Consider the following 24,696-nt stretch of genomic DNA (forward strand, 5'->3'; position numbering starts at 1 on the left):
TGTGACTCTTTTGCAATGTGCATCAGCTTTAACCACTTTGTTACTGTTGCTGTGAATGCTTCATGGATTATACACAATAGGTTTAATTTTTATCATCTTAACCATAGCTGGCAGTTGGCTTGCTTACATTTGCCAATAAGCTCCTACACAATTTGGCTTCCAGGTTCTTGGAGATGCAATTATTTCAGTTGAAATCAAAATCAACCAAACTGGTTGATGGACAGACTGATTTCCATCCATAGTCTAATGCAAGTTAGAGTAGATATATAACATCTTTATATTCTATATATAAAAGAATACAAAAAGGCATGAACATTATTATTAAGTGAAACATATTAAAAATATGTAAAGCAGTGTAAGTAGTGAGCATAACCACATAACAAAGTCACAACAACCGAGTGCTGCTAAAACTGAGATTTTATACCTCAATTAAGTTATCAAAAAAAAATGTTTCCTTAATTTCCACAGAAATTTTCATCAAGCTTACACCCATTGTATTTTCAGCTGGAATGAAAAAAAGATGAGCAGATTCTATTTGGCATTTTTTCCTTAGTTTGATTAGTATTAAGTCCCAAATGGACTTAATAAAAGTTACACATTATGGTGTTTTGCATAAGGACAAAAGGCTGATGCCTCTGTGATGAGTACTGCGAAACAGAGAAAAGACATTACAACTTTCAAACATCACAAACAGAGTATTTTCGGGTTGAACCCCCAAAAAATGGCAAGAACAGAAATGATAAGAATGTAAAGACAATAAAAGTATCGAACACGCAAACATATGCAAAAAAACTTTGGTGCGTCATCACAGTGTAGCTGCAGCACTCATGTTCACAGGCCTGATGATGAGGGTGGGCTCCACAGGGACTGGAGGAGGGACATACCTCTCCTCCCTTAGCAGTCGCAGTAATAAATCTTCAGTGTCCTGCGGCCAGCAGTAAACCCGCGTGTTCTGAAGCCAGCTTGGAACGTGCTTCTGTGTGGAGTGTGCAGAGATATTTATTGAAGTAAATACAAATGGAAAGGAATCTCTGAAAAAAGGAGAACATTTGGGGGGAAAGTTCTATAGTTATTGATATGTTTTCTGACCTGGGTTGCACTGAGGAAGAGAACCGGTATGAATCTGAAATTCAGGCTGCCCTGCTGGATGAATTCATTCTGCATCTGGCAAAATCAGATCCACAATTTCAGTTTGGCTTCTTATTGTCATCTTCAGAACCAAGAAGCGATTTTACAATAGCTAAAAGTAATTATAAAAACTAAACAATGCATAAAGGGAGATAGAATTCAGCAGACATTTGGATAAATGTTGAAAACGATTAGTTCACACATTACATTACCTCAGGTACATTTACCTATTCTAACTGCCCTTACATTACCTTCAATGAGGCTTTTTTTGCACAGTAATATTCTTACTACCTTTAGTGAGGTAAAGAATTTGAAGATCTCCTTCACAATGACTCTTTCTCACCATTGAGTGAATATATTTAGTCTGTAGACCATGATTGTCTGCTACAGATCCTTCAATATCTTCCTTATACTTGGGACTGATAGCGATAATGATCAGGGTTGATGCCTATCGAGGATTAAAAAAACAATCACAAGAAACACATTAGACATTGTTTAAAGACATACTTGTATAATTCTATAATTAATTAATACAGTCAAACTTATACAATGATCTAATTTTCAAAGTACAAATTCACATTTAATCATGCTCTGGATTTACTTTGTTGGTTTTTTTTCTTGATCTGTTTTGTGGATCTGCTTCTCCAGCTGGTTTCTTTCAGTATGTTAAGGATGTTGACTTCACTTCATTGTGTCTCGGGATGTCTTGTTTTATGGCTTGGCACTTAGCATAAATTAATTAATTCCATCACTCTCCTCTGGGGTGAATAAAGTATTCTTTCATTTTATTAAGTGAATTAAAAACCACATGATCAATAATGAGCCAGGACTAAGAGGCTCAGAGCATTAACAATCATAGTAGTCTGTTTGCTGGTTTGCTACCAGACCATTTCTTTGATATCTTGCAGTAATCCATTCAATAAAAGTGCAATGAGCTCATCAAGTCATTAGATTAATGGCCTGCCAGGTGTTTGTCTAGTTGCTTTCACAGACCTCACTGATGTTGATGAAAAAAAACTTCAAAAATCGAATTCAAATTAAAAAAAGCCAATTCAATCAATTAATCTGTGCATTTACTTACATCTTTTAGGTAAGCGTCTCTCCCCTTACTGATGTCCATGCATCTAACGGGGTTGTCCAATAAGTCAATCTGTGAAATCAAAGTTGTGGTTGTTCACAGAATGTTGAGTGCTTTATGTGAAACATCTGTGTTAGAACATAGCAGCTTACAGCTGGTCGAAAGCCTTGCTTTGTGAGGAAGTCTACAAAGGTCGCCATCTCCGAGGACACGTCCAAAGAGTAAGTTATAAAAACATTTCCTGAGGAGAGATGAGATCACAAAAACTTGAACGTTTGATTAAAAAAATTACGTTTCAGAAAATTATAGTGTGCACAGATGATTATAGTATTTATCTTGTGGTGGGGAGCTCCATACTCCCCCTGCTCTTCTGAAAGTAACAGTGGATGTTTTCACAGTTTTATTGTTTCTTTCTTTTGCTTTGCACGATTTAGAGGCATCCAATGTTTTGCCCTGAAATAATCATTGATTTTGGAGCAACATTTGTTCTAGGTGTCCTTGAGCAAGGCACTGTACCCCCATGCTCCCCGGGGCTGTGATTGGCTGCCCACCACTCCAGTGTATGCCATCTGTCTGTATGAGTGTGTGACCCTGTGCATGTGCGTATGCGTGTGCATGTGCATGTGCGTGTGCGTGTGCGTGTGTGTGTGCGTGTTCAACAGGTGCCAACCTGGATGGGTTAAAAGCGGAGGACAAATTTCATGTATTCCCCTGTACATGACAATAAAATCTGATCTCTTAATTTCAAAGGACGACAGACTCAACAAAAAAGAATAAGTGAAGTCTTAGTTTAAATTGGTGTCCTGAAAGTACCAGAGGTGTTTAATGACTTGATTGCTTTGCACTGACAGCTGTAAATTACATGGGAAATAATCTACAATAAACATCCAAACTATTCCAACGCTTTTTCTAAACATAAGTCATTACCTCAACAGAAAGATTTAGAAGGTTGATATAGATAGATAACAGTAATATAATTCAATAAAAGATCAATAAAATTCCCTGACATAATCCAGATACCCACAATTACTTCCAATTGTCCTACATTTAACATTACTGGATTCACGCAAAATATGTTGGGGATAACATCCTTCTCAAATACTAAATTAATTATACTGCTTCTTTAAATTCCTTTGAATGAAACATTAAAGTGACTCACGACACTCAGGCAAACTGATGGTTCTTCTTTTCTCCCGTGTGTGTGAAACAGACTCCTCGGCAGCTGCCGCGCTCAGCTTCAGCACGCTAACCTTTGAAAAGCTTTGCACAGGCGGGGCGGAGAAGTGAGGCACGTTGATAGAGACGCCACTCTGAGCTGCGATGTCACTCAAAAAGCTGTTATGTTGGTGGAGACTGAAGCAGCTGGAAAGAAAAATAACAAAAGCTAAGGACTGTCACACAGCTTAAAGTCACAATTTCAAGTTGAAGGGAGGGTGCATTTAACAACGTCTATGTGGGACATTTTTATAAATCTGATCCACTCAAAAGTGATCTGTGATTACCAGTTTTCAGGGTCATTCCATTTTTGATGGGGGGTAGCTGCGTGAGGAGGGTATGTGTTGAATGGGTTGAGGCCGCACTGCCTTTCTTGTGCAGGATAGTCATATCTGGCATCCATCATGTGACGTAGGTCTGTGGATACATTGTTACCATTTCAACAAGTTAGTGACTGAAGTTAGAGCAAAAGTGAATGGCAGTTTTCGCTTTCAACCAGGATTCAGAGGAAGCAAGTTGTGTGTTAAGCAAGTTTGAACGAGAAAATGAAATGACAAAGACTACAAGCTCATGAAAGCAAAGTGGTGGGTGCGAGACATTCTGTGTATAAGAGTCTATCTCAAATAAGTCAGGTGATAAAATATAAGATGCAAGAAAGATTAGATTTGAAAGTGATTACCAGTTTTTATAGTATGAGCCTGAAAACTGGTAATTACATGTCACTTCTGAGTAGAACAGACATAAGAGTGTCTCACACAGAAGCTGAAATAACTTCAGTGAGACAAATTTGGGACAAATACGCATCTATTGACAGACATATTATAAAATAACAAATCAATGGTATGGTGTGACTGTGTGGGGATGAACTATTTTAGAAGGGAGCCGTGGGACGAACGATACAATAACGAAATGCATGAATGCTCAGAGGAGTAAGATATGCAGTTATGTGTCCTGATTCAAAAGAATAAAAGTTATAAAGTATTAAACTTTATAAAAGGAAAACAAAAATTAAACAATTATCAAACAGGCTGCAAAATAAATCAAACTCTTTTGAGGCCAGATGTCAAAATTGAATGTGGCCACACTTTGATCATTTACCGAAGAGATGCAACAGATACCGGAGCAGTTTGTCTGCTTATATCTGTTTGATGCTCTTTCTATCTGACCTTTGGTCTCTGCTAATTAAATCAGAAGTAGTCATACTTTAAGTTAGAATTCTCTAGTCTTTGCTTTTTCTCAATTTTTGTCATTCCTGAAGAGGAATGTCGCTAAGGCACAACACCCCTGACAGAAAGAGAGGTCTGGTGCTTTTCTTTTATCCATATGACATTGCATTAAACAGGCAGTTTCATTCCTTGAAGGAGGCACACGTAGCTACACATGGGTATGTTATAAGATTATTCAAATCTATAGAGTACGAAAGACCCAGTGCTACAGTATAGTAGTTATTGCAGAAGGAGTAATTCACAATATCAGTGTATTCTTACGGAAGGAATTTTATCTACATACAGAACTGTGGGTACTGGGTTAGGACATTTTTCTTTCACTTATCACTTTTCACTTATCAAATCAATTATTTTTCATATTTTTTTCATGGTCAACTTTTAGGTCATGTCCCATATGATTCCAAAAAAAGCAAAAAAGTGGCAAACCAAAAGAAAAGCTATTTCACTTACTGTAGTTGTCCATGTAGTTGTGAGGAAGTACAAAAGGACTTTGATGTTGCCACTCATCATCGGCTTTCAGCGGCAAAGGAAGCTCAAGCTCCTCTTCTACATCACTCTGAGACTGAGGACTGTATTCATCCACCCTTCTGAATGTTAAAGGAAAAAATAGTATTAAATTAAAACAAATTATACTGTATTATTGAGGACTTTTTTTTTTTACACAAAGAGCTTTCTCTGGTACCTGGTTGGGTCTCTGTTTGAAGGCTTAACTCTCTCACACTTATCTAGCCCACAGCCCCAACAACTGCACCCTTCTCTGGCACCACTTTGCACGATTCCTGCAGAATAGATTAAAGAGCCCTCAAAAGGCGTGTGCAGCAGTTGTTCTACATGCTGCAAAATGTCAGCAGGACGTCTCCTCTGGTCTTTGTTCAGGTGTTTACCTCCGCGTGGGCTTCGGCAGAACTTGTAGGCATCCATGCAACAGGTTGGCATTACTCTGTCGTCATGCGGATTGACAGGCAAGATTTGATTTACTGATGTTTCAGAGCTCCTAAGTTGAGATAAATTTTCAGACTCTTCTGTGGTGGAAAATGCTCTCAGTTCTGGTCCTTTTTCAGATTTCTCCATTTCAACATGGCAACAGAGTCTCCTGCAAAAGAAAAGAGTCAACCAGATAAGGTTACACACATACTAATTTCACACATCAGTGTACCTACATACTATTAAATGTCTGTAGGCATAACAATGACCTATCTGTTCCCAGCTGGATTCTTTCCACTGGCGTGTGCGGAGGCTTGTGTGTTACAGCCTCTTATATGCAAATTCGTCCTATCTTCGACCGCGTCCAATCAGAACCAAGAATGTGGTGTGACTTGTTCAACAACATTGGATAGGAGAGTCTTGAACAAGACTTACAGAGGTTGTACAATGATTGGAATTATTTTTTTTTTACAGATCAACCTTATATAAAACTGTAAAAAATCAGTGTGTCACTAGCACTGCACTAATTTTACCTGCATTTACATTTTACTGACAGGTTTCTGCTGTGAGCTTTTCTGGACTGTGGGGGGAAAAAAGAGATCAAGTGTTAGCTAGATGTTAACTGCCAAATAAGCTTCAACCAGTGTTGAATGCACCAAGAAAATCATTTAGGACTGTTTATTTCAAAACCAGCTATGTACAAGAAAATGACAGACAATAAATAATGGAAAAAAAAACACTTTTCTAATGCCAAATAAATTAGGGTAAAATAACTGATACAAAAATCAAGGTTTTTGTTTACCACTTATGGAAAGTAACGCAAGTGTGCACAGAAATGCTTAAGGATGGTAAAATGTTTTCAAAGCAGTAGACTTCCCTTGACATAAAAAAAAGAGAGAAACAAAACTTTAACATAACACTGGGAGAATATATATTTTTTAAGAAATGGTCTTGTAAACGACATGTTATTCAAAAATACACATAATGGAGAAACAAATACAAGTACACATCCTTCATTCCCATCATGTCAATGGCAGTTTGTTTACCCCCTGAAGCAAAAGGACAAGTTCTGACACAGCCTGCTGTCACACATTAATGCAACATACACTTTAAATTATCATCATTATACCGAGCAGTCAGTTAAAGAATGGTTGAAGATGGGGGGCTTGGGTGCACCCTCTGTTCAACTACATAAAACTAAACTAAAAGTTATTTTAAGCCGATCTAAAAATATGAAAGCCGAAATGCAATGAATGCACATAATATCAGTGCAGATATCATACAGTTTCAGTCTGGGGAGACAAGCCCATGATGCGCTAAGTTAGTGTGTATAAAGCATGAAGGCATTCTCTTGTATTATAAGAATATTACTAAACATGAAAAGGCAAAAACAGGTGTTATAGTACAGCTAAGTTCCTTGAGAAGAGGAGAGAAGTATTGGTATATTACCTTATAAAAAAGGTCAGTGAACTCCCAGAAAAATTCTGTCCATGCTGTCGAACGATTACCATTACCAACAGTAACTACCATGTGAAGGTGTGTCACCAACTGTGAGCGTCACACTTTTCTTCATGAGCTGCAAATCTGAAACATCTTTAGCCTTTGATAAAAAAAGAAAAGTCCACATGTTCCCAAATGATCAAGAGTAATATGAAAATAAACAAAATAAACAAACAAAAAAAGATAAGTAACCAAGCAATTTATATTTACATTACATACAAATTGCACAACACAATTCATGTCGTTCATTCACGGCAGTCATTTGTTGCCCTGCACCCCCCCCCACCACCCAAAAATCCTGTGATTTGACCGTTGTTTTGTTGCTGTCCGTCCGACATACATGTTTGTTTGAGGTTTGGAAGTCAAGAAGTCAGTCAATAAGCTTTTCTATTATGAGACAGAAATGTTGTCTGGCTCCCTCTGGTGGAAAGCCAGTGAAATTACATGGGATGAGAGGTACGGTGCTCAGAGATTATCCCCTGGCTGATACTGAGGCTCAGTGGCAGTGAAATAGTCCTCCAAAAAGGCTTGCAGGTACTCAAATGTTGGCCTCTCCTCTGGGTCCTTCTTCCAGCACTGCACCATCAGCTCATGCAAGGATGTGGGGCAGTCCTGTGGGCACGGCATCCGGTAGCCTCGCTCCACCTGCTCCAGCACTTCGCGGTTGTTCATGCCTTGGGAGATGAGAAAAATAAATAAATAATTCACATTCCTGCCTCATTCTAACTGACCTCGTTTCTAGCTGCCAATGGCACAGAAGAGTGTAATGCACATTTTGCTACATGGTGCTTTATCTTTTTATTTTTTCTTAGCAGACTGAGCCTACTTTCTCATCAGACAAACTTCCACAGGCAGCATTAATCAAACACAAGCAATCAACTAGCACTTTCAAGTGATTACATAACCCAGAAAGCCCAACAATCTCACCTGGATAGGGCACTCGGCCCTTAGTCACCAGCTCTGTCAGCAGGATGCCAAATGACCACACGTCTGACTTAATGGTGAATTTCCCATAGAGCGCAGCCTCGGGAGCAGTCCACTTTATAGGAAACTTTGCGCCTGAAACCAACCAGATGGGTGACATTTAATTCTCAAACTGCTGCAACAAATTTGTTGTGATCCTGTTGCAATTCCTGCAGAAATACTCAAAGTAGGTCAGCTGTCACTGCACAGATATTTTTCCTTCATCTGTGGTTTCATTAGTGCAGACATCAAAGCATCCCACAAGAGAAATAACTGAACAGTTCCATTATCTATCCTCGTCTCACTTTACACTTGGCCCAGGTTAAGCAAATAAACATTTAAATTGTTACCAAATGAGTGACTAAATGTGTCAGTTGTGACTAATAGAGTCTGGAAGTCCGCCAGGTGTAGTTCATGACAGAACAGCCCTTAAACGTCATCCAGAGTTTGATCGTCTATTCCTCTTCCACTAAGAAAACAATCACATTGACAGATTGATTTCCATTTCAGAAAGATGCTGATAAAGACACCTATCTGTCTGGAATCCTGCATCACGAAAACACTGGTTTCATAAAAACAAAATCATGCTCACTTTAAGATACTTATTCTCGATCTGCCAACCCACCAACTTTTTCCTCTGACGGCAAGGTTTTCAGAGGATGTTGTGGTTTTGGGGAACTTAGAGAATATGACGGAAACATTAAAGTAAAGTAACAGATGTGTACACATATCAAAAGTTAACATACTTAAAAAAAAGGAGTATTTTATGTAACCTCTGTGACAAATATTACCTGTGAGCATCCAAAAACAGGTGAATTAGGGTCAACAAACTGGCCCTGATTATAGGATCAACCACAAACTCTGTATTTCTTGACATTAAGCAAACTGGTGAGATATTACCAGCTCATGGTTGCAGTTATTTTCAATCATTTCAAAGCAGACTTGAAAAGATGTCTTTCCTATAATGATATCATCTTTTTTTATATAAAATAATAACAATTGCATTATTGCTTTGAGAAGGATCACAACATAATAATAAGTATGTGGACATATATTGTAAAAATGATATTGATATCAAATTCATCCTGTACATTGACATGTAGTACAGATATTTCTTAAACATTTACTTATGCTTTCATATCTCTCCAAACTGGCAATTAGCAACTTGTATGAAAAGCTGGTGCAACTTAGTGCAGCAAGTTTACCTTGTCTTGCTGTGTACTCATTGTCCTCAATGAGCCTAGCCAAACCAAAGTCAGCAATCTTGCACACAAGGCCGTCTCCTACTAGGATGTTGGCAGAACGCAGGTCTCTGTGGATGTAGTTCATCCTCTCAATATACGCCATTCCTGCTGCCACCTGGGAAATCGGGTTATTTTTTTCATTAAACATAATATGTCTGAACGGTTTCAAGGTCATTAGATCTGTGCTAAGCAAGACTTCTATGTAGTCTTACACATGACATCAATTGAGAGGCACACCAGTCAACCACAAGATTAAAACCACTGCCATGTGAAGTCAGAGAAACTGTTGTGCTGGGTCTTGGGCTGTGGCATTCCTGTGGATGTTACTTTGACATTTACCACCCCTCTGGCCGGTGCTACATTCAACATGACATTCAACACTAAGTGTTGTCTCAGCTACCAAACCTATGTTGGCTTTGCCCCTCAGGACCTATAAGCACTGATCCCATAAACCCCAATGCATCCTCTGAGGTCTTGTGCTTCAATGGGCTAATTTGGCAACACAAAGGAACCTATTAAACTAGTTATCCCTGCTACGCTTAACTAGCAGTAGCTGTTTATGATTGACAAAAAGTCACTACATTTCCTAAAACAAAATATTTTTAACACTAACCCTGCTTAATCTATACCTCTTGAAAAAACAATCTGATTTCTATATTTGGAAGATAAACTCCAGTGATGACAAGCAGTTAACTCACAGAAAGATATGACTCACAGTTACAGAATGAGACATAAGCTACAAAACCTTATTGTCACCTCATCATCATATTCCAACATGGAGGCTAAATCACAAACTATGGATGTTAGAAATATAGAAAATGGCTGTTGATGAGCAAAACTAATCCCAATCAAATAAACAGGTGACAGGTGTGGTTGAAAGAAGAATTCACCAGTGGAAAAATGATGCTGTGAATATTAGCGCACCTGAGCTGCCATGTCCACTAGATTCGGCAGTTTGAGGCCTCGCCCCTCTCCATCTTTGAGGAAATCAAGCAAACTTCCTGTAAAAAAAAGAAAAAAAAAAGATGTTGAAACGTTAAGATCAAATTTTTGAAGATCTACTGTCTTCGAAGCTCTCACATCGCAACTCAGATCACATTTTAGCTGGTGTTGTGTCAATTTCTGCATCACATTTTACATAAATAAATACATAAATCAGAGTGATGAGTATAATTTATCACCATGGTTTCGTTATTGTTTTGCTTATGACAAATTACTCCTGTGCGATCATCACTGGATCAAAACAACAGACTTTTTGCTTCAATCAACACAGTGTCTGTCCTGTAAATCATAGAAAACTTGTAGATGTGAACAAGAATTCATGCATTTAATGTTAACAGACTCCACCTTTGCTCATGTACTCTGTGACGATGTAGATGGGTTCTTCAGACACCACGGCATAGAGCTGCACCAGCTTATCGTGCCGGAGCTTCTTCATGATTTGAGCCTCTTCTAGAAAGGACTCAGGTGACATGGTCCCGGGCTTCAGCGTCTTCACCGCCACCTTGGTGGTGCCATTCCACGTGCCTGACAAAAGGAATAATTGATGTTGCAGGTTTGTATTGCATCAGGGTCTTATTTCTAAGGTAGGTTATTAATCTTTTGAACAATCTAATAACAAAACCGAACAAGATGGATGGAATAACATTACTGTACATGAAAGTAATGTACAATTTCTTAGTGAAATCTACTAAAATAAATAAATAAAATCAGTTTCCAGTTACATTCATATGGTCATTGTTACTTTAAAGAAGAGAAATACTCTGACATCTCACTGCTAGAATACTAATGCTAGAAATGTTTATGATCTTATATTTGACCTTAAGCATGACTGAAATGTTTTAGGTTAAAAATGTCATAATAAAGACTTCAGGCTAGGATTTGGTTTAACCCATATTTGGACAAAGTTATACTCAGAGAAATCAGGTTGATACACACCATTTCAATTAAAATTTATTATACTGAATTAAAACTAACACAGAATGTGTCTAAACCAAGGTTAGATCACAAAAAAAACTTTACACCGCAAGTTAGTCTAAAGGCCTCTTGAAATACTAAATTCTACTCAAAGCTCTTGCCTCAGACAAAATGGATACTGTTCAATACAGCTAAATCATGAATTCCTCTCACTGATGTCTGTCACATTCAGCTGTTGTGCAACATTCCCCACAGCTGTCCAAATCTTCTCTCATTCCAAAAGATACACACCCATCCAGACTTCTCCAAACTGGCCGTTGCCGAGGCGTTTAATGAGCTGCAGCGACTCCCTCGGGATCTCCCACACGTCTTTGGTTTTAACCGACAGGTCGGTCAGGCGAGGCATGCCTTTGTGGCACGGCACGACCAGTCGGCAGCACAACCCTGCGGCCCTGGCTGGAAAAAACGTATAGCAACAGCATTTGTGAGTACAAGTGAGAAAGATAGAAGAACTAGAATTGTCACGTCAGGATGTTTTTGTACTAATAATTTGTGTTAGTCTCACCAGAGTAGTGCTGAACTAGCTGTTGGAGTGTCTCAAACTGGGCCCTGGTGGTGATGTAATAGCCTCCACTGTCCAGTTTGCGAATCTTATAGTGTTTGACATGGTCTCCCTTGACGTCATCCCAGTCCTGGATGGAGAGTGAGTAGGCCCCTGCAAGAGGGATGACACGAGAGTAACCAAGTTGTTTTTTAAAAAGGTGCTTTAGCATGCAGGAGAACTATTACTTTTAATCTATACAGTGCTTTGTGAACAACACCTAATGCAATGAATAGGGAGAAAAATTACTGACATTGGTCCAATGACTCTATTGTTGGTTTATTGACAAGTAATTTTATTTGATAAGTTCTATTTAGTCACAAACAGTGTTGGTAATAAAGGCGTTAGAGTATAATGGCATTATTTTTTTCAGTAACGAGTAATCTAATTAATTACTTTTCCCATCGTTGCAACGCCCTTGGCATTACTGAGAATGTGACGTGGTGCGTTATTATAATTTGGTTGAATGAAGCGCAAGGTGTCAGGTTTTGGCCACACATCAGCAGCCCGGAGAGAGCAGGGGTGGGGATGATGATGCTGTTGCAAATGCGATAAAGATTGACTGGGGGGGGGGGGGGGGGGGGGGGGGGGGGGGGATCATGCCCTGCTCACGCTGTCTCACTATATGCTCTGACTGCCAAACACAACAAGACAGCGACAATGGCGACGAGCCAGGGAAATTCGAAGGTAGCATTCTCAAACAGGAGGAACCGGCACTACTTCTTGCTTATTGAAATTAAAGGCAACAATGTTTATGTAACATGCACGCTATGCCAAGGAAAAAAAGACTTAATCCACGTCTGCCTCAAGCAACTCCAATCTTATGAAGCACCTCACATCAACACACGCTAACATAGCAGGCTGTAATCTATTGAGTTCAAATAAATACCAAATGTTCTAAAATACTGTATATAGTGTTTTTGTTCTTCAATCAGTTAATATAAACATCTTTATATGACGTCAAAGATGTTATAGAACGTAATAGCGTATAGAACATGAAAAATATCGTCACAGTTACTTTGCTGAGTAACTAATTACTCTTACAATGAGGTAGCTGAGTTACTAACTCAATTGCCTTTTGGGAGAAGTAACTTGTAACTGTAACTAATTACTTTTTTAAAGTAAGATGACCAACACTGTTCACAAATACATACGTCTGCTTCCCCTGAAGTTTAAAAGCATTCAACATGTCAGTGCTGCTCGGTCTGAGTACCTTTGGTTGTTTCACTCTCACGGATGAGGAAAGTGCCTCTGGCATTGCTGTTGGAAAGCAGCTGCCTCTCTGCGTCCTTTCGACCTAATTTACCAAAGTACCAACTGCAGAGGAAAAAAAGACTTTGTTTTGAATGTTTTTCAAATATTCTGTTTGTAGTGGCTGTGTCAGTATGTTGGATGAAACAAAAGGCAGTGAGATGAGTTCTTAAATATGTATAAAGCTTTCTGTTGATTATGCCACTGTACTCCCCAGGATGCGGCTGTGTGTGAGGCTGCATGTTCAAATGAAGAAGTTTCACTCACTCTTCAGCTTGGATTGAGTCCACAGGAGCTACGTAATTGCTGGGAATGTATCCAGTTCCACCTGTAGTAAGGGAACGAGCCTCCCACCAATCTCCCTCGCTGAAAGGAGGGTGCCAAAGGGTAGACAGAAAATGCGTGTTGGAACAGAAAGATGGATTGAAATTTGCACACAATAGAGAAAAAAAACAATTGCATTTTAGTGGATGCACAGATTTACAGGATGACAAGAGGAGGGCACCTGTGTTAACAACATTCAAAGCAGCTGTTTTCTAGCAGCTATTTGAAGCCCCAGTGAATCGAAAAAAAGGAAAGTCAAATTCTAAAACCTAGTTTTCCTAATTTATAGATTACTTTGGGAATTAACCGTCTGGCACCACAATTAGACTGGGACATCATGTGTGTCAATCAGTGTACTGAGAGAAGAGTTTACTTCAATCCAAAACATCCACAGAGACAGAGAAGTAGTGCAATCTGTGTACATGGTAGCGACACCAGATACTGAAGTCTATTCACCATTTCATATAGTTTTCCTCCTGAATGAAAATATGTATTATGCAGTGCCTCCCTATTGTGTCATGAGCTAAGGCTTAGGTGTGGTTCTAGTTAGGCGTAGCAGGGATAACTAGTTTAATTCAAATTTTTGGTTCCGTTTTATTTAAGAGGATAGCACATTTTGACAAGGAAACAGTATTTGGCAGAGCATTTCCTCCTAAAATGTCACTCTGCCGTTGCCATGGGTAACACAACACCTACACTGAGCTCTGTTTTCATGTTTCCAAAGTGTTTATACACAACAGCATCAGATTAATTGTAGTGTACTGTTACTTACAGAGAAAGGGAAAATTCACATTTCATTTTAATTGAATAGTTCAAGGATGATTTCAGTGCAAGTAAAAGCAGAGACATCCTATCGTGATTTCTGAATTTAAAAAAATCATGTATTTAAATCTTTGTCTGAGTAATGCAAATAGTCAGTAAGTGAGCCAGACTCACAAGATACAGAGTGACTCGAGACATGGAGGGATTATTTTCTTTTTTAAAGAAGGGCAAAGGATGGCTCATTCAAATCTAAAAGGAAAGTGCAACCCAAGGACTGTGATTGGTTAAAGGTAGAGTAAGCATAGCTAAAGCTAAAGAGGAAAGTAATAAAGCAAAAAAAACTGCACTGCGACTGCCCTTTCAAAATGAAATACTTACAAGTAGCACCTTTGGAAAAGACTAAATCTGCCATATGCCAGGCAAAGTTTTAACACATATCCTGCTCCTCTATCTGCACCTATGTGGCAACATTTCCTCCCAAATGCAACCATCAGGCGTGCATGACAGACAAAAAGCAGGGAAGGAAAGCACGACCACCACCCTCTTAATGCTGTCATGTAGATGTTTTCACACTTACGTGCTGTTGAGGATCTGGAACCTCTCCCCCTTCCTGAAGCTGAGGTCATCCTCGGTCCGGGCTTCATAGTCATACAGAGCCACGAACAGTGTCACCCCTGGAGAAAAATACAAAACATTACATGTGGTGGGTGGAGTTAGTAGAGAGACTGAAACGGATTAAATCTATGCTGGTTTTTTTCATTGTGTTTTTATTGCTGGGTTTGTTCATCTGTCCAACCCATAAGCTGCCTCTCATGTAACTGCACAAATAGCTACTGCCATTTTGTTTATTTCTTTTTTTTACAACCTACTCTTACCTACATTCTTTTTTTTTTTTTAGAAATATTCCACACAACTCCATGTCTTATTTTCAAACGGTCACAGATTTACCACCCAGAAAATGCCAGGCCTTTAGCTGTCCAAACATCTTGAGGGCAGACTGAACTGCTGAGGAAATGTGGGCAGTATTCAGAGTAGAAACCACAGAAACTTCCTTTTAAAGATTTTAAAAAACAGCCCACATTCTTCAGAGACTTAAAAGACCTTAGCCACTGTTTATGATTGGCAAAAAGTCACTACATTTCCTAACTTGAAATGAATATAACAAGTTCTTATGGATTATTTAGGTGGTTTATTTTGTATTTCTTTCAAACATGTAAATGAAAGAAGAAAATCAACAGTTTTTTTTTCAATTGATTAAGATGTCTCCAGTTCATGTATGTTTTATTTAATAAGCTTGAAACTGTTTAATGCTCTTGTTTGATCTAAATCCTTCTACAAGAGTTTCAATGCTGCAACAGGGCCCGAATTCTGTGTCAGCCAAACCTGCCGTCCAGCCAAGTCCTCACTTTACAATCTTAGACAAAATTTTGCTTCAAGCAGCCCTCCGGGAGTAATTTCTTCTTCATACAAGTTGATGGCGCTGACCTTGCTGATACAGACAAGCTTTAAGTACTGTGAGACTAAAGACCCAAAATAAATTACATCAAAGCAAGAAATGCTGTTTGTATATTCTTTACACATCCTTATGTATCTTTAAAATCTTAAATGGCAGCCTGTAAAGTCAGTTCCTCTACAGTGAAGGCAGTTTTGAACTCTTCAGCACAGTGTCCGGTCTTTCTGCTTGTCAGATGTAAGCTCTGGCAATAATTTAGGTCACCGTGTTTTCCATTAACTTGCAGGCTGTGTAAGAATATCTTCTACGGAAAAACAAACTTATCAAAGCAAGACAACATATATATACACACAATACATACAAGCTAAGAATCATGTGTTTATGTTGTAAAAAGAAGCAAAAAAAGAAATATAACTATTGTTATATTTAATGAAAGCCGAATATTAAAAAACCGAAAGCGAGCAGATATTTTCATCTTTATTGAACAGTTTGTAATGTGACCAATTTAATGACAGCAATATATTTCAGAATTATTTGGTAAGGAAACAAATAAATTATACACTTCTTTTCTTTCTTGCAAAGACCTTTCTTATGTTTTAAATGGACATGTAAATGTCCACTTGTCAGCTGTGAGAGCATGGCTCACACAACAGATCATGCCCTCACAGGGCTACATTGGCAACTCTCTTCTCTATAAAATATCTAAGGTTTGTCTAAGAAGTCACCGGATTTGTCGCGAGTCGCTCTCTTGAAAAAGAGCTGTGGAGGGGGTATAAACAGTAGGTAAATCTAGCAACAAATCCACTTAGCTGGCAACACTGAAAACAATCCTATCCTCGCCTTTTCCAGGCGTTCCTTCAGTGGTAGCACAAACTCTCTAAAACTACCTTGCTCTAAGCAAAGTGCCTGTTATCCATACATTGTTATTTACTGTATAGATACAAGACTGACAGAAAACTCTAAAAACTGTGGATATACGGCTAAAACAATAATGTAACTTCATTAACAATATACTGTCTGCCCCAATGTTGCAAGTGTTTACACTGAAAAGAAGTGTCAGGATGTCTTCAACACCTGCACAAAAAAAAATTGCCCTCAGAGAGCCCCGGCTTAGCCAAACTCTGCCGTGTATATTTTAAGATCGTACATGGACTCTCAGACAGCTGACATCCCGGACAAACTGTTTCCTCCTCACCTGTCCCTCCCCGAGACCGAAGCGTCCCAGACTGTGAGGACGTATGGACTCCTCCGAACACAGTCACTCCCTGTGTAGCCGCGCCGTGGAAGTTGTTGTAGTTGGGAATGGTGGTGACCCCAAAGCTGGGGTAGTGCTGTGGCGTGGGGTCGGACCCATAGCGGTAGCTCGTGTTGTGTGAAAGGCTGGTCTCCCGGTCATCAGTGAGTTTTGCTGCTTCTTTATCCTTACATTGGACACAGCCCATTCTCTACTGTCTGTGGGGTGAAGAGAGAAAGACACAGAGACGGAATGAACGTAGGTGAAATAATAGCTCAAAAGCGGTCTCCGCTGGGGAAATCATCATTCAGTGTGCCATTATTTCAGAGTTTCCTCTGAGAGTTAAAGAGCCATCTGAAAAATCTTTCAATTAGGCTAAAATTAAAAAGGATACTTTACACATTGCTAATTAAACAGCGGAACATATGTGCTAAGCTAATATAACCATTGTACACTTCACTAAGGAAGTAAAATACTTTAGGCAGAGAATATTCAGTTTAAATTGCTGGAAAAATATTTAACACCGCAACTTACTATGGCGTGCTAGCATGACCACATTTGAAAGGAATTTAGACCCATCCGCTGCATTTACGAGGCATGCACTTTATTTTAGTTTACTTTATAAGGAGTCACACACACACACAAACACATCTATGGATTCTGAGCACTGAGTTAAAACTAACTGCCCCTCAACAGCAAATCGCTCCCTAGCACTACACTGGGTCTCATGAGGGGAGCCGATGGAGGATTTGACCTCACTAAAGCAAAGCTAAACCAGTTTCTGTAATGAGTAAGGCAATCTGCAATGTCAATTAAAAAGAGCCTTACCATCTTTATAGACCCAGTTAAACTAATGAACATCTAGACTGAAGGTGCACCCCTTTTATGCTCTGAAAGCCGGAAAAACATGGCTGGGAAAAGGCCATTGACAGCAGCGTCGTCTTTCATCAACTTTAGCAGCCAGCCGACTTCAGACACAACTAATTGGAAACATACTTGTTTACAGTGTCTATGGTTGGAGAGAGGTGGTGCTAGTGGCCCTGCAGCAGACATAGGATAAGGGAAACATCTCTTCTGATCATGGCTAAAGATTCTACTATCCAAAATAAAACATGGTTGTTGAACTCAAAGGGCATGTCTGGTGTCTGTGAGGAATAACACACACACACACACACACAGAAAAGGTTTTTTTCAATAACATGAATAGAGATTAAAATAAAAATAATCCTTTTATATTTAAAAAGGTTTTCTTTATACAGAACCTTTTACTTTCACTGACAACACAGCAAACTGGGGAAATTTCTGAAAAAGATGTTTTGGAAGCCTTTTCTATGAGGAACTTCTTCTGGATCCCCAAAATGAGCTGGAATCAGAGCCGTGCTTTGAAGCACTGGAGTTTAATGGTCACAAGCAAAGCTCAACAGTATGTGACTGAAGTCCTTCGGGCCTGTTTTACATTTACTACTAAATGCCTACAAAGGAAAAAAGTGTGAACAGATGTGTCGCTCGCTGTTTACTGTGAGCAACAGGGTTCCAGTAAAGTGAGGCACTACATGTAGCTGAGGATGAAATTTAAGCATGTGGACTCATTCAAAAGCCTTTTATGTTTAAGGCAAATGGAAAATAAAAAGGTTTCCATTTGGTGTCATTACTGCACATTTGTTGGAGTAGAGAATAGCCCTTGTAGGCAAAGCAAACATGTCAGATGGAAAAAAGACGAGTATCCCATCTAAGCTGCCCTCCTTTAAACACTAAACATTAGCTTTTCAGTTTAAAGCCTTTATCTCATCTTGATAAAGGCTAAGTGAATTGGTGGGGGAAGTAAGAACATTGTGAAAGCAAACTAAGTTTTAAAGATTTGAGTATTTATAACAATACAGGTTTTTTTTTTGTATTTGCCTTTACAACTCTTACATTTAGTTTCTGCCTGTTATGAGCTGATAATATTAGATGCTAATACAAGATACAAAAATAAGTAACATTTTATTATTGTGGCTGGTCAAGGGGAGCTAGTTTATGTACTTTTGTTATAGCTGTTTAATCCAGAGGTAGTTTAGCTGAAGGCCAGATCTCCTCTTAAGGATCCCATGATAAAATTGAGAAGTAACATGATTCTTGTGACTGTCTTTTAAAATGTTTTGAGTATTATCATCTTATCCAAACAAATTAATTCAAGTCAAGAATGATTGCTTCAGAACTGTTAAGTAAATTCTGCTTATCAATACTGCTGTTGTCTTTTAATGTGGCTGTTCTCTCTGTCAACATGCTGCAATAATGGAAAATGATAGCTTTGGCAAAGCGAATGTAAGCTACAAATCACTGCTGCGTTATCTGCAGCCCACTACCACTGTACCCTGAGGGTCTCTGAAACAGAAAACACATGCCCACCAACTTCAAAATCACCCCCTGTGCCGGATTTCTTTTCCTCCAGGCAGGACAATATTTGCTCTGCTCTGCTTAACTAACAAGAAGGGAGCCACTGCAGAGAGAAAGAGATCATTGTGATTCATGACTGCCAATAAAACACCCATAAAATACCCAGAAGAAGAAACAAAGCTATAGCAGCAGCATTACAGTATGATCCCTGACCAAAGCTGAGACTGCAGAAAGAAAGACAAGATGGATAACTCCAGCTTCTCCAGTAATCCTAAAGATATCAAATAATCTTATTTGACATTAATATTCACATCTCCAATCTTCTGGTGTTTACAGAGGCCATATCTGCAAAATGTTTACAGCTTATAAAACGCGATTGTTTGATTGACTGTTATTCACAAGCTATTTGAAGATAAGGGCATTTTTAATGTATGCTCTAAAGGTATTTACTGTGTTTCTGACATCTTATAGGCAATTTTTGATAACTGATCAATGGAAAAAATAATCATTTTTAATCACTCAGATGAATACAATAGAAGAATTAAGTGAAACAGTCGAGTCTTTCCATTAATGAATACAGAGTTTGTAACATTGTCTACTACTGCTTTGATGAAGAATCCCACAAGCATGAATATATCTTCTGAGCTGACTGGAATACAATGGATAAGGTCTGTTTTCTGGTGTATCTGCAGTGATTGAAATAGCACTGCCTCACTCCTGGAGGGAGCAGAGTAAATGTAGGGAGATCTCATGTCTTCGTGCTGCCTGTGGGGATTATTAAAATCGTCTGGCTCTTCAGGTAAAAAGGCCAGGGACTTCTGTAGCTTTGACATATACAAAATCATTCTGCTATACAGAGTCTAGGCCCTTTGTAAATAAGTGTTCTAAGTGCCTTGGGTTTTTTTTTTAAGCTCACTTCTCATTTTGCAAACATGAATCATGTGAGTGTGCACTGTGATTTGAGACAGCAGTTAGCCTTCTTTGGACAAGAAGTTTCACCACAGAAATGATAACTCAGATTTATCAAGAGGATTCAACAGCAACAGGCAGCGTTATCACATTTTCACAGTAACAAAATAACAATTTCATAAGCATGTTATGCATGAGTCAACACCATGTATCATTTTAAAAGGTGAACCCATGAAACAATGTGATTTTAGCTCAGAGTTCTCTAAGCATGACGGAGACGCAAACAGACACATGGTAGCATGCGCAGCTCAGTGCCTGACCTGCGGCACGTTACCCCCAAAGAAAGAAGATGATGGTATCGCAGCCTCGGGACTTGTTCCTTTCCTTGGGTATCGCATGACCACCTCAGCCTCAGCGAGAACAATCATTGTGCTATTTTCATCCCCAAATGAACAGCTTGCCTCAAAGAGGGCCACAACGGCGTGATAAGAATGACGGTCCTGTGGGGACAGGGTTGTTGCTACAAAAGAGTTAACAGCAAATGGCAAAGACGATGAGAGAGTGGGAGGACTTGACTTTAAGACAAAAACACAGTCGTCAGGACTGTAAAAATCAAATCTCCTCTTTTCAATCTGTTGTATACTCTTAGCTAACGTGGCAGGAAGAGAATTGGTGCAACAATCTCAACCACTGGGCTCAACTGGAAATTAATTTACCACAATGACTGCATTTTGATGCCGTGCAAGCACAAACGTTAATCATCTATAATAACATTCACAGTGCTGGGAGCCATAATGAGAGAATGGGTCATTTATAGAAAAGCTGCAATCAATAAAGTAAATTGAAAGGACGCGAATGTCAGGGTCATTCAGTGTAGCTAATTGATTAAAGAGGAGATGGTCAGAAAGGCCTGAGAAACGGACATATGTGCAGTCTTATGGAGGAGAAAAACATGGTGTTTGAGGCTGAAACAATCAGCGGTACTGCTTTTAATTGTCCATACAATCTTAAACTGTTTAATTACTAATCAATAAGTGGATGGGAAAAAAGTCAACAGCTTTACTGATAACATTTATCAATTCATAAAATGCATTTAAAATAAATCAGTGTTGCTTAGATTTTGAAGAATGGAATTTATTTAATCGGTATGTATGCTATTTTCACATTAAAAGACTAGGCTTTTCTAAATGCTGAAAAACATTTTTTTTCCTTTGAGGACAAACAAAATCTTGTCTTGTCACACTTCGAAACAAGAGCGGCTCCTTTCTACATAAAAAAAAGTATTTGCTTTCTCTCAAATTCCAATTCAAAACTAGAAAACATCTACCAAAAAATCTTAAACTTACAAATGGGTTTATCTTACAAGCTGAAATCAGGGGCGTTTTTGATATGACAGAAGTGAGTAGCTACCTTTCTTTCAGTTGGTCATCTGATACCTTCATATACTTGGTGTTTGGGGCAAAATGGGAGCAGAATATCTATTTAGTAACAAGATTAACCTATTCTAGTGATACAAAATTAGGGTTAAATCTAATAATTGGAAAAATAAAACAGTCTCTGAGCCTTTGGAATTTGGTTGGTAAGAGAGGCCATGCTCAAATCTGGAATGTCTTCAATATTCAACCACACATAACTTACTAATCACTCCAGAATACAGAATCATTTTGCAATTCAACACAGTTCTCAAACAGGACAGCCTTGTTTAATTTGATGTATGGGCCTTTTACTCTCAGAACACTGACATGGCACAAGTCACGGTCGAACATCCCACACCCCACCCACTGACATCGCACTTGCATTGACCTTATCTGAGCCAGAAATTTGACTTTTTGTTCTTTCCACAAAGACAGACGCAAAAGAGTATCGTTTTCAGTTGTGTGCCATTTCAATGCATGTGAAACACACTGTTCTGTTTACTGGATTTGGTACAAAACTGACAGTCTCCTCCTTATGGCTGCCATTCTCTGAATAGTTACAACATTTGCTTGTGTCAGACAAGTGAGTTCATTCAGTGTATCAACAACAAGACAATGGCCACATTGCACTTTGCTACAAGATTATGAGCACAATGAAATGTAGTGTTAAAGCTTTCAAAGCATTCTTCATGTAGTGAATGAACAGAGCCAGTTATAAAACCCACAGCTGAGCTTCATACAGTATGTGGGTTTAAGCCCAATTGCGTTTTAGTGTCACAATGTTCACAGTTGAGTGTGTTGAGTCATGGTGTTAAATCACTCAGCCCCTTGTAAATATCCATTCAGTTAGTGAGATTTGTACCTCGGAGATGAACACTTTGCAATTAGGAGAAAAGAGCTTATTAGAGCAAACGTTTTTTCCAGAAACAAAAGCAGATTATGCCAGACAGTTTTAACTAAGGTTTAAATGTTTCCTTCCATTTTTCATGTGCAAGTGCAGGGCAACACTCAGTGTAAAAAGTCCAGTGTTGTGTTTTAGTTGAACAGAATCCCACTTGAGATGGCGTTAAAATGCAAACCAAGGCATGAGCCATGAAGTGGACAAGTGCTGCAGTAGATTTCAGAGGCTGTGGACATTTGCTGTCGACCTCTGTGATTTAAAACTGTAAGCGAAATATGTTTGGCAGAAAAAAAAAAGACATGAAGCAGCAACCAAACTCCCATCTCTAAGATTATTGGCCAACTTCGTCTACAACCAGATTCATTTGATCATTCGAAGCACAGAAGCTACTACTGCAATGGACTACCATTGTCATTTAGATTAATCAATTTGAGTTTTTTATGGAAATCAAGGTGGAGGAGCTTCTATCTATCTATCTATCTATCTATCTATCTATCTATCTATCTATCTATCTATCTATATATCTATCTATCTATCTATCTATCTATCTAAAGTTTGAACATAATGTATGGACAAAGTGGGGGAAAAGTGGTAAATCAACCCATTTGACAAGCATCTTCAAAAATGGATTCATGCTTTAACTGATAAAGAAAACACTTGTAGAGGCTGGATTATTATTATTTTTTTGTTTTATGGGTGTTCTGTTGACTGACAAAATTACCTAAACCTAAAATAAAAAATAAAAACAGTCCCAAGTGGTAACTGTATGACTGACATGTATTGACCTACCATATATATTGTAAATCAATAGATTTTTTAAAATTTTTTTTTACCAAAGTGACCTATCAAGGCTTACTCTGCTGAGACTTGATAACAATAATACTAATACTAATAATGACAACAAAAGCAGTACTACTAGTTGCAGTACTTCAGTTCTACCAGCTTGTGTGTCAGTCTTTGGTGTGTAGATTTAAGTTAATGGACAGAGAGGACATGATGCATAAACCGTATTACGCAACTCCTCTCATTCAAATGTGACATATCACGCGAAACAACCGTACTCGTGGACAGACTAAACACTCACAGCTTCAGGGTGCTGAGTGAACCTTTGCCTGCCAACGCACTAACTATTCCCTAACTTACTGCACATGGGTAACAGTGGGCTCGCAGCCATACACACACGGCTCATCGTCCCCTGCGTTTGCCTACAAGATGGATGGCTGTACCTCCAGACAGAACAGATAACCCGATTTAAGCAGCTTTACCGGGGTCTTTAACAACGTGACAATGCAATTAGCTGAAAGAATATGATCATTAGTTTGGAGGTGAATCAATAGGAGGCTGCGTTCGGGTCGTTCTGGCCGTGGTGTAAACGGCCTCAGTGGTCAGCTCTGTTCTGCAACGCACCTATCCCTGCTGCTGCTGCTGCTGCTGCAACGCAAGAGCCCCCTCTCGTGAATCGCAGCACGGCAAAACATCACCCACAATTAAAAAAAAACAAAAAACCAAACATTTCTTTTCCATTCACGGGGCCAAAGTTATCTTTCAATAAACACATATATGCACCTGCAAAAGCCTGCATGAACAAATGACTTGATTACGGCGGCTCCAAATGTGTTATTTATCTCCTCCGCTCTCTCCCGAGATGGATTCAACCCACGGAGCAAAAGAGGGGCCAAGGCGGGTGCACCGATTGGAATTCAACGCTAGAAAAAAACAAAAAAAACAACAACAACAAAAAACCACGCTTACCTCAGGAAATCAGACTAATCCATCGGAGTTTCCAGAGGGACGTATGTGGAGGAATTCGCTGATGTTTTTCTCCTCTGCAATTGTGTCTTTTCCTCGCACAGAGGGAGAATAGCGGTGGGAGACCCGACCCTGCCAAATCCGGAGAAGCAGTCGCCGCCGTGTGTACAGATGATGACGACGGTGAACACCGTCAAGTTACTGTAGTAGCAAAAGAAAAACACTTCCTCTTATGGATTTCAAGATAAAACTACCATCACCATAAACGCCACTAATATCACTCCTATTTCATTATATTTCACGAACAATTTACTTGTTGTTTTTTTTTTTAAAAAAAGAGCAACAATGACAGTTGGCCAAATTTTATTGAACTCCTCTTGGATCTTAAATGATCCCACTGCGGCTTTCACAAGCACACAAATGAGCACCGCTAATAAACACGGAAAAACGAAGCTCTTCTGGGGTTTTATTTTGGTTAGAAGAGGCTGCGTGAAAATCCGGTTCGTCTTCGACTTGTTTTGACGCA

At 39.0% G+C, this 24,696-nt stretch overlaps 2 protein-coding genes across 2 annotated transcripts; both read right to left on the reverse strand.

Annotated features, from left to right (window-relative positions):
• Nucleotides 1-691: 691 nt before the first annotated feature.
• LOC140270539 (E3 ubiquitin ligase TRAF3IP2-like) lies at nt 692-2,477 on the reverse strand. Its single transcript, XM_072365709.1, has 5 exons — nt 2,359-2,477; nt 2,210-2,278; nt 1,472-1,576; nt 1,090-1,164; nt 692-976 (listed from the first exon to the last, which is right to left on the reverse strand). The coding sequence occupies exons 1-5, from the start codon at nt 2,404-2,406 to the stop codon at nt 806-808; spliced, it is 468 nt and encodes a 155-aa protein (XP_072221810.1). The 5' UTR covers nt 2,407-2,477; the 3' UTR covers nt 692-805.
• Nucleotides 2,478-6,238: 3,761 nt separating this feature from the next.
• Nucleotides 6,239-24,330, reverse strand: fyna (FYN proto-oncogene, Src family tyrosine kinase a). Its single transcript, XM_072365572.1, has 12 exons — nt 24,174-24,330; nt 16,782-17,038; nt 14,711-14,807; nt 13,315-13,413; nt 13,010-13,113; nt 11,761-11,910; nt 11,487-11,651; nt 10,626-10,805; nt 10,203-10,279; nt 9,240-9,393; nt 7,999-8,130; nt 6,239-7,745 (listed from the first exon to the last, which is right to left on the reverse strand). The coding sequence occupies exons 2-12, from the start codon at nt 17,026-17,028 to the stop codon at nt 7,537-7,539; spliced, it is 1,614 nt and encodes a 537-aa protein (XP_072221673.1). The 5' UTR covers nt 17,029-17,038; nt 24,174-24,330; the 3' UTR covers nt 6,239-7,536.
• Nucleotides 24,331-24,696: the final 366 nt, after the last annotated feature.

Source organism: Leuresthes tenuis, unplaced genomic scaffold (assembly GCF_036924035.1).
Source record: "Leuresthes tenuis unplaced genomic scaffold, fLeuTen1.0.hap1 SCAF_15, whole genome shotgun sequence".
NCBI classification, from domain to species: Eukaryota; Metazoa; Chordata; class Actinopteri; order Atheriniformes; family Atherinopsidae; genus Leuresthes; species Leuresthes tenuis.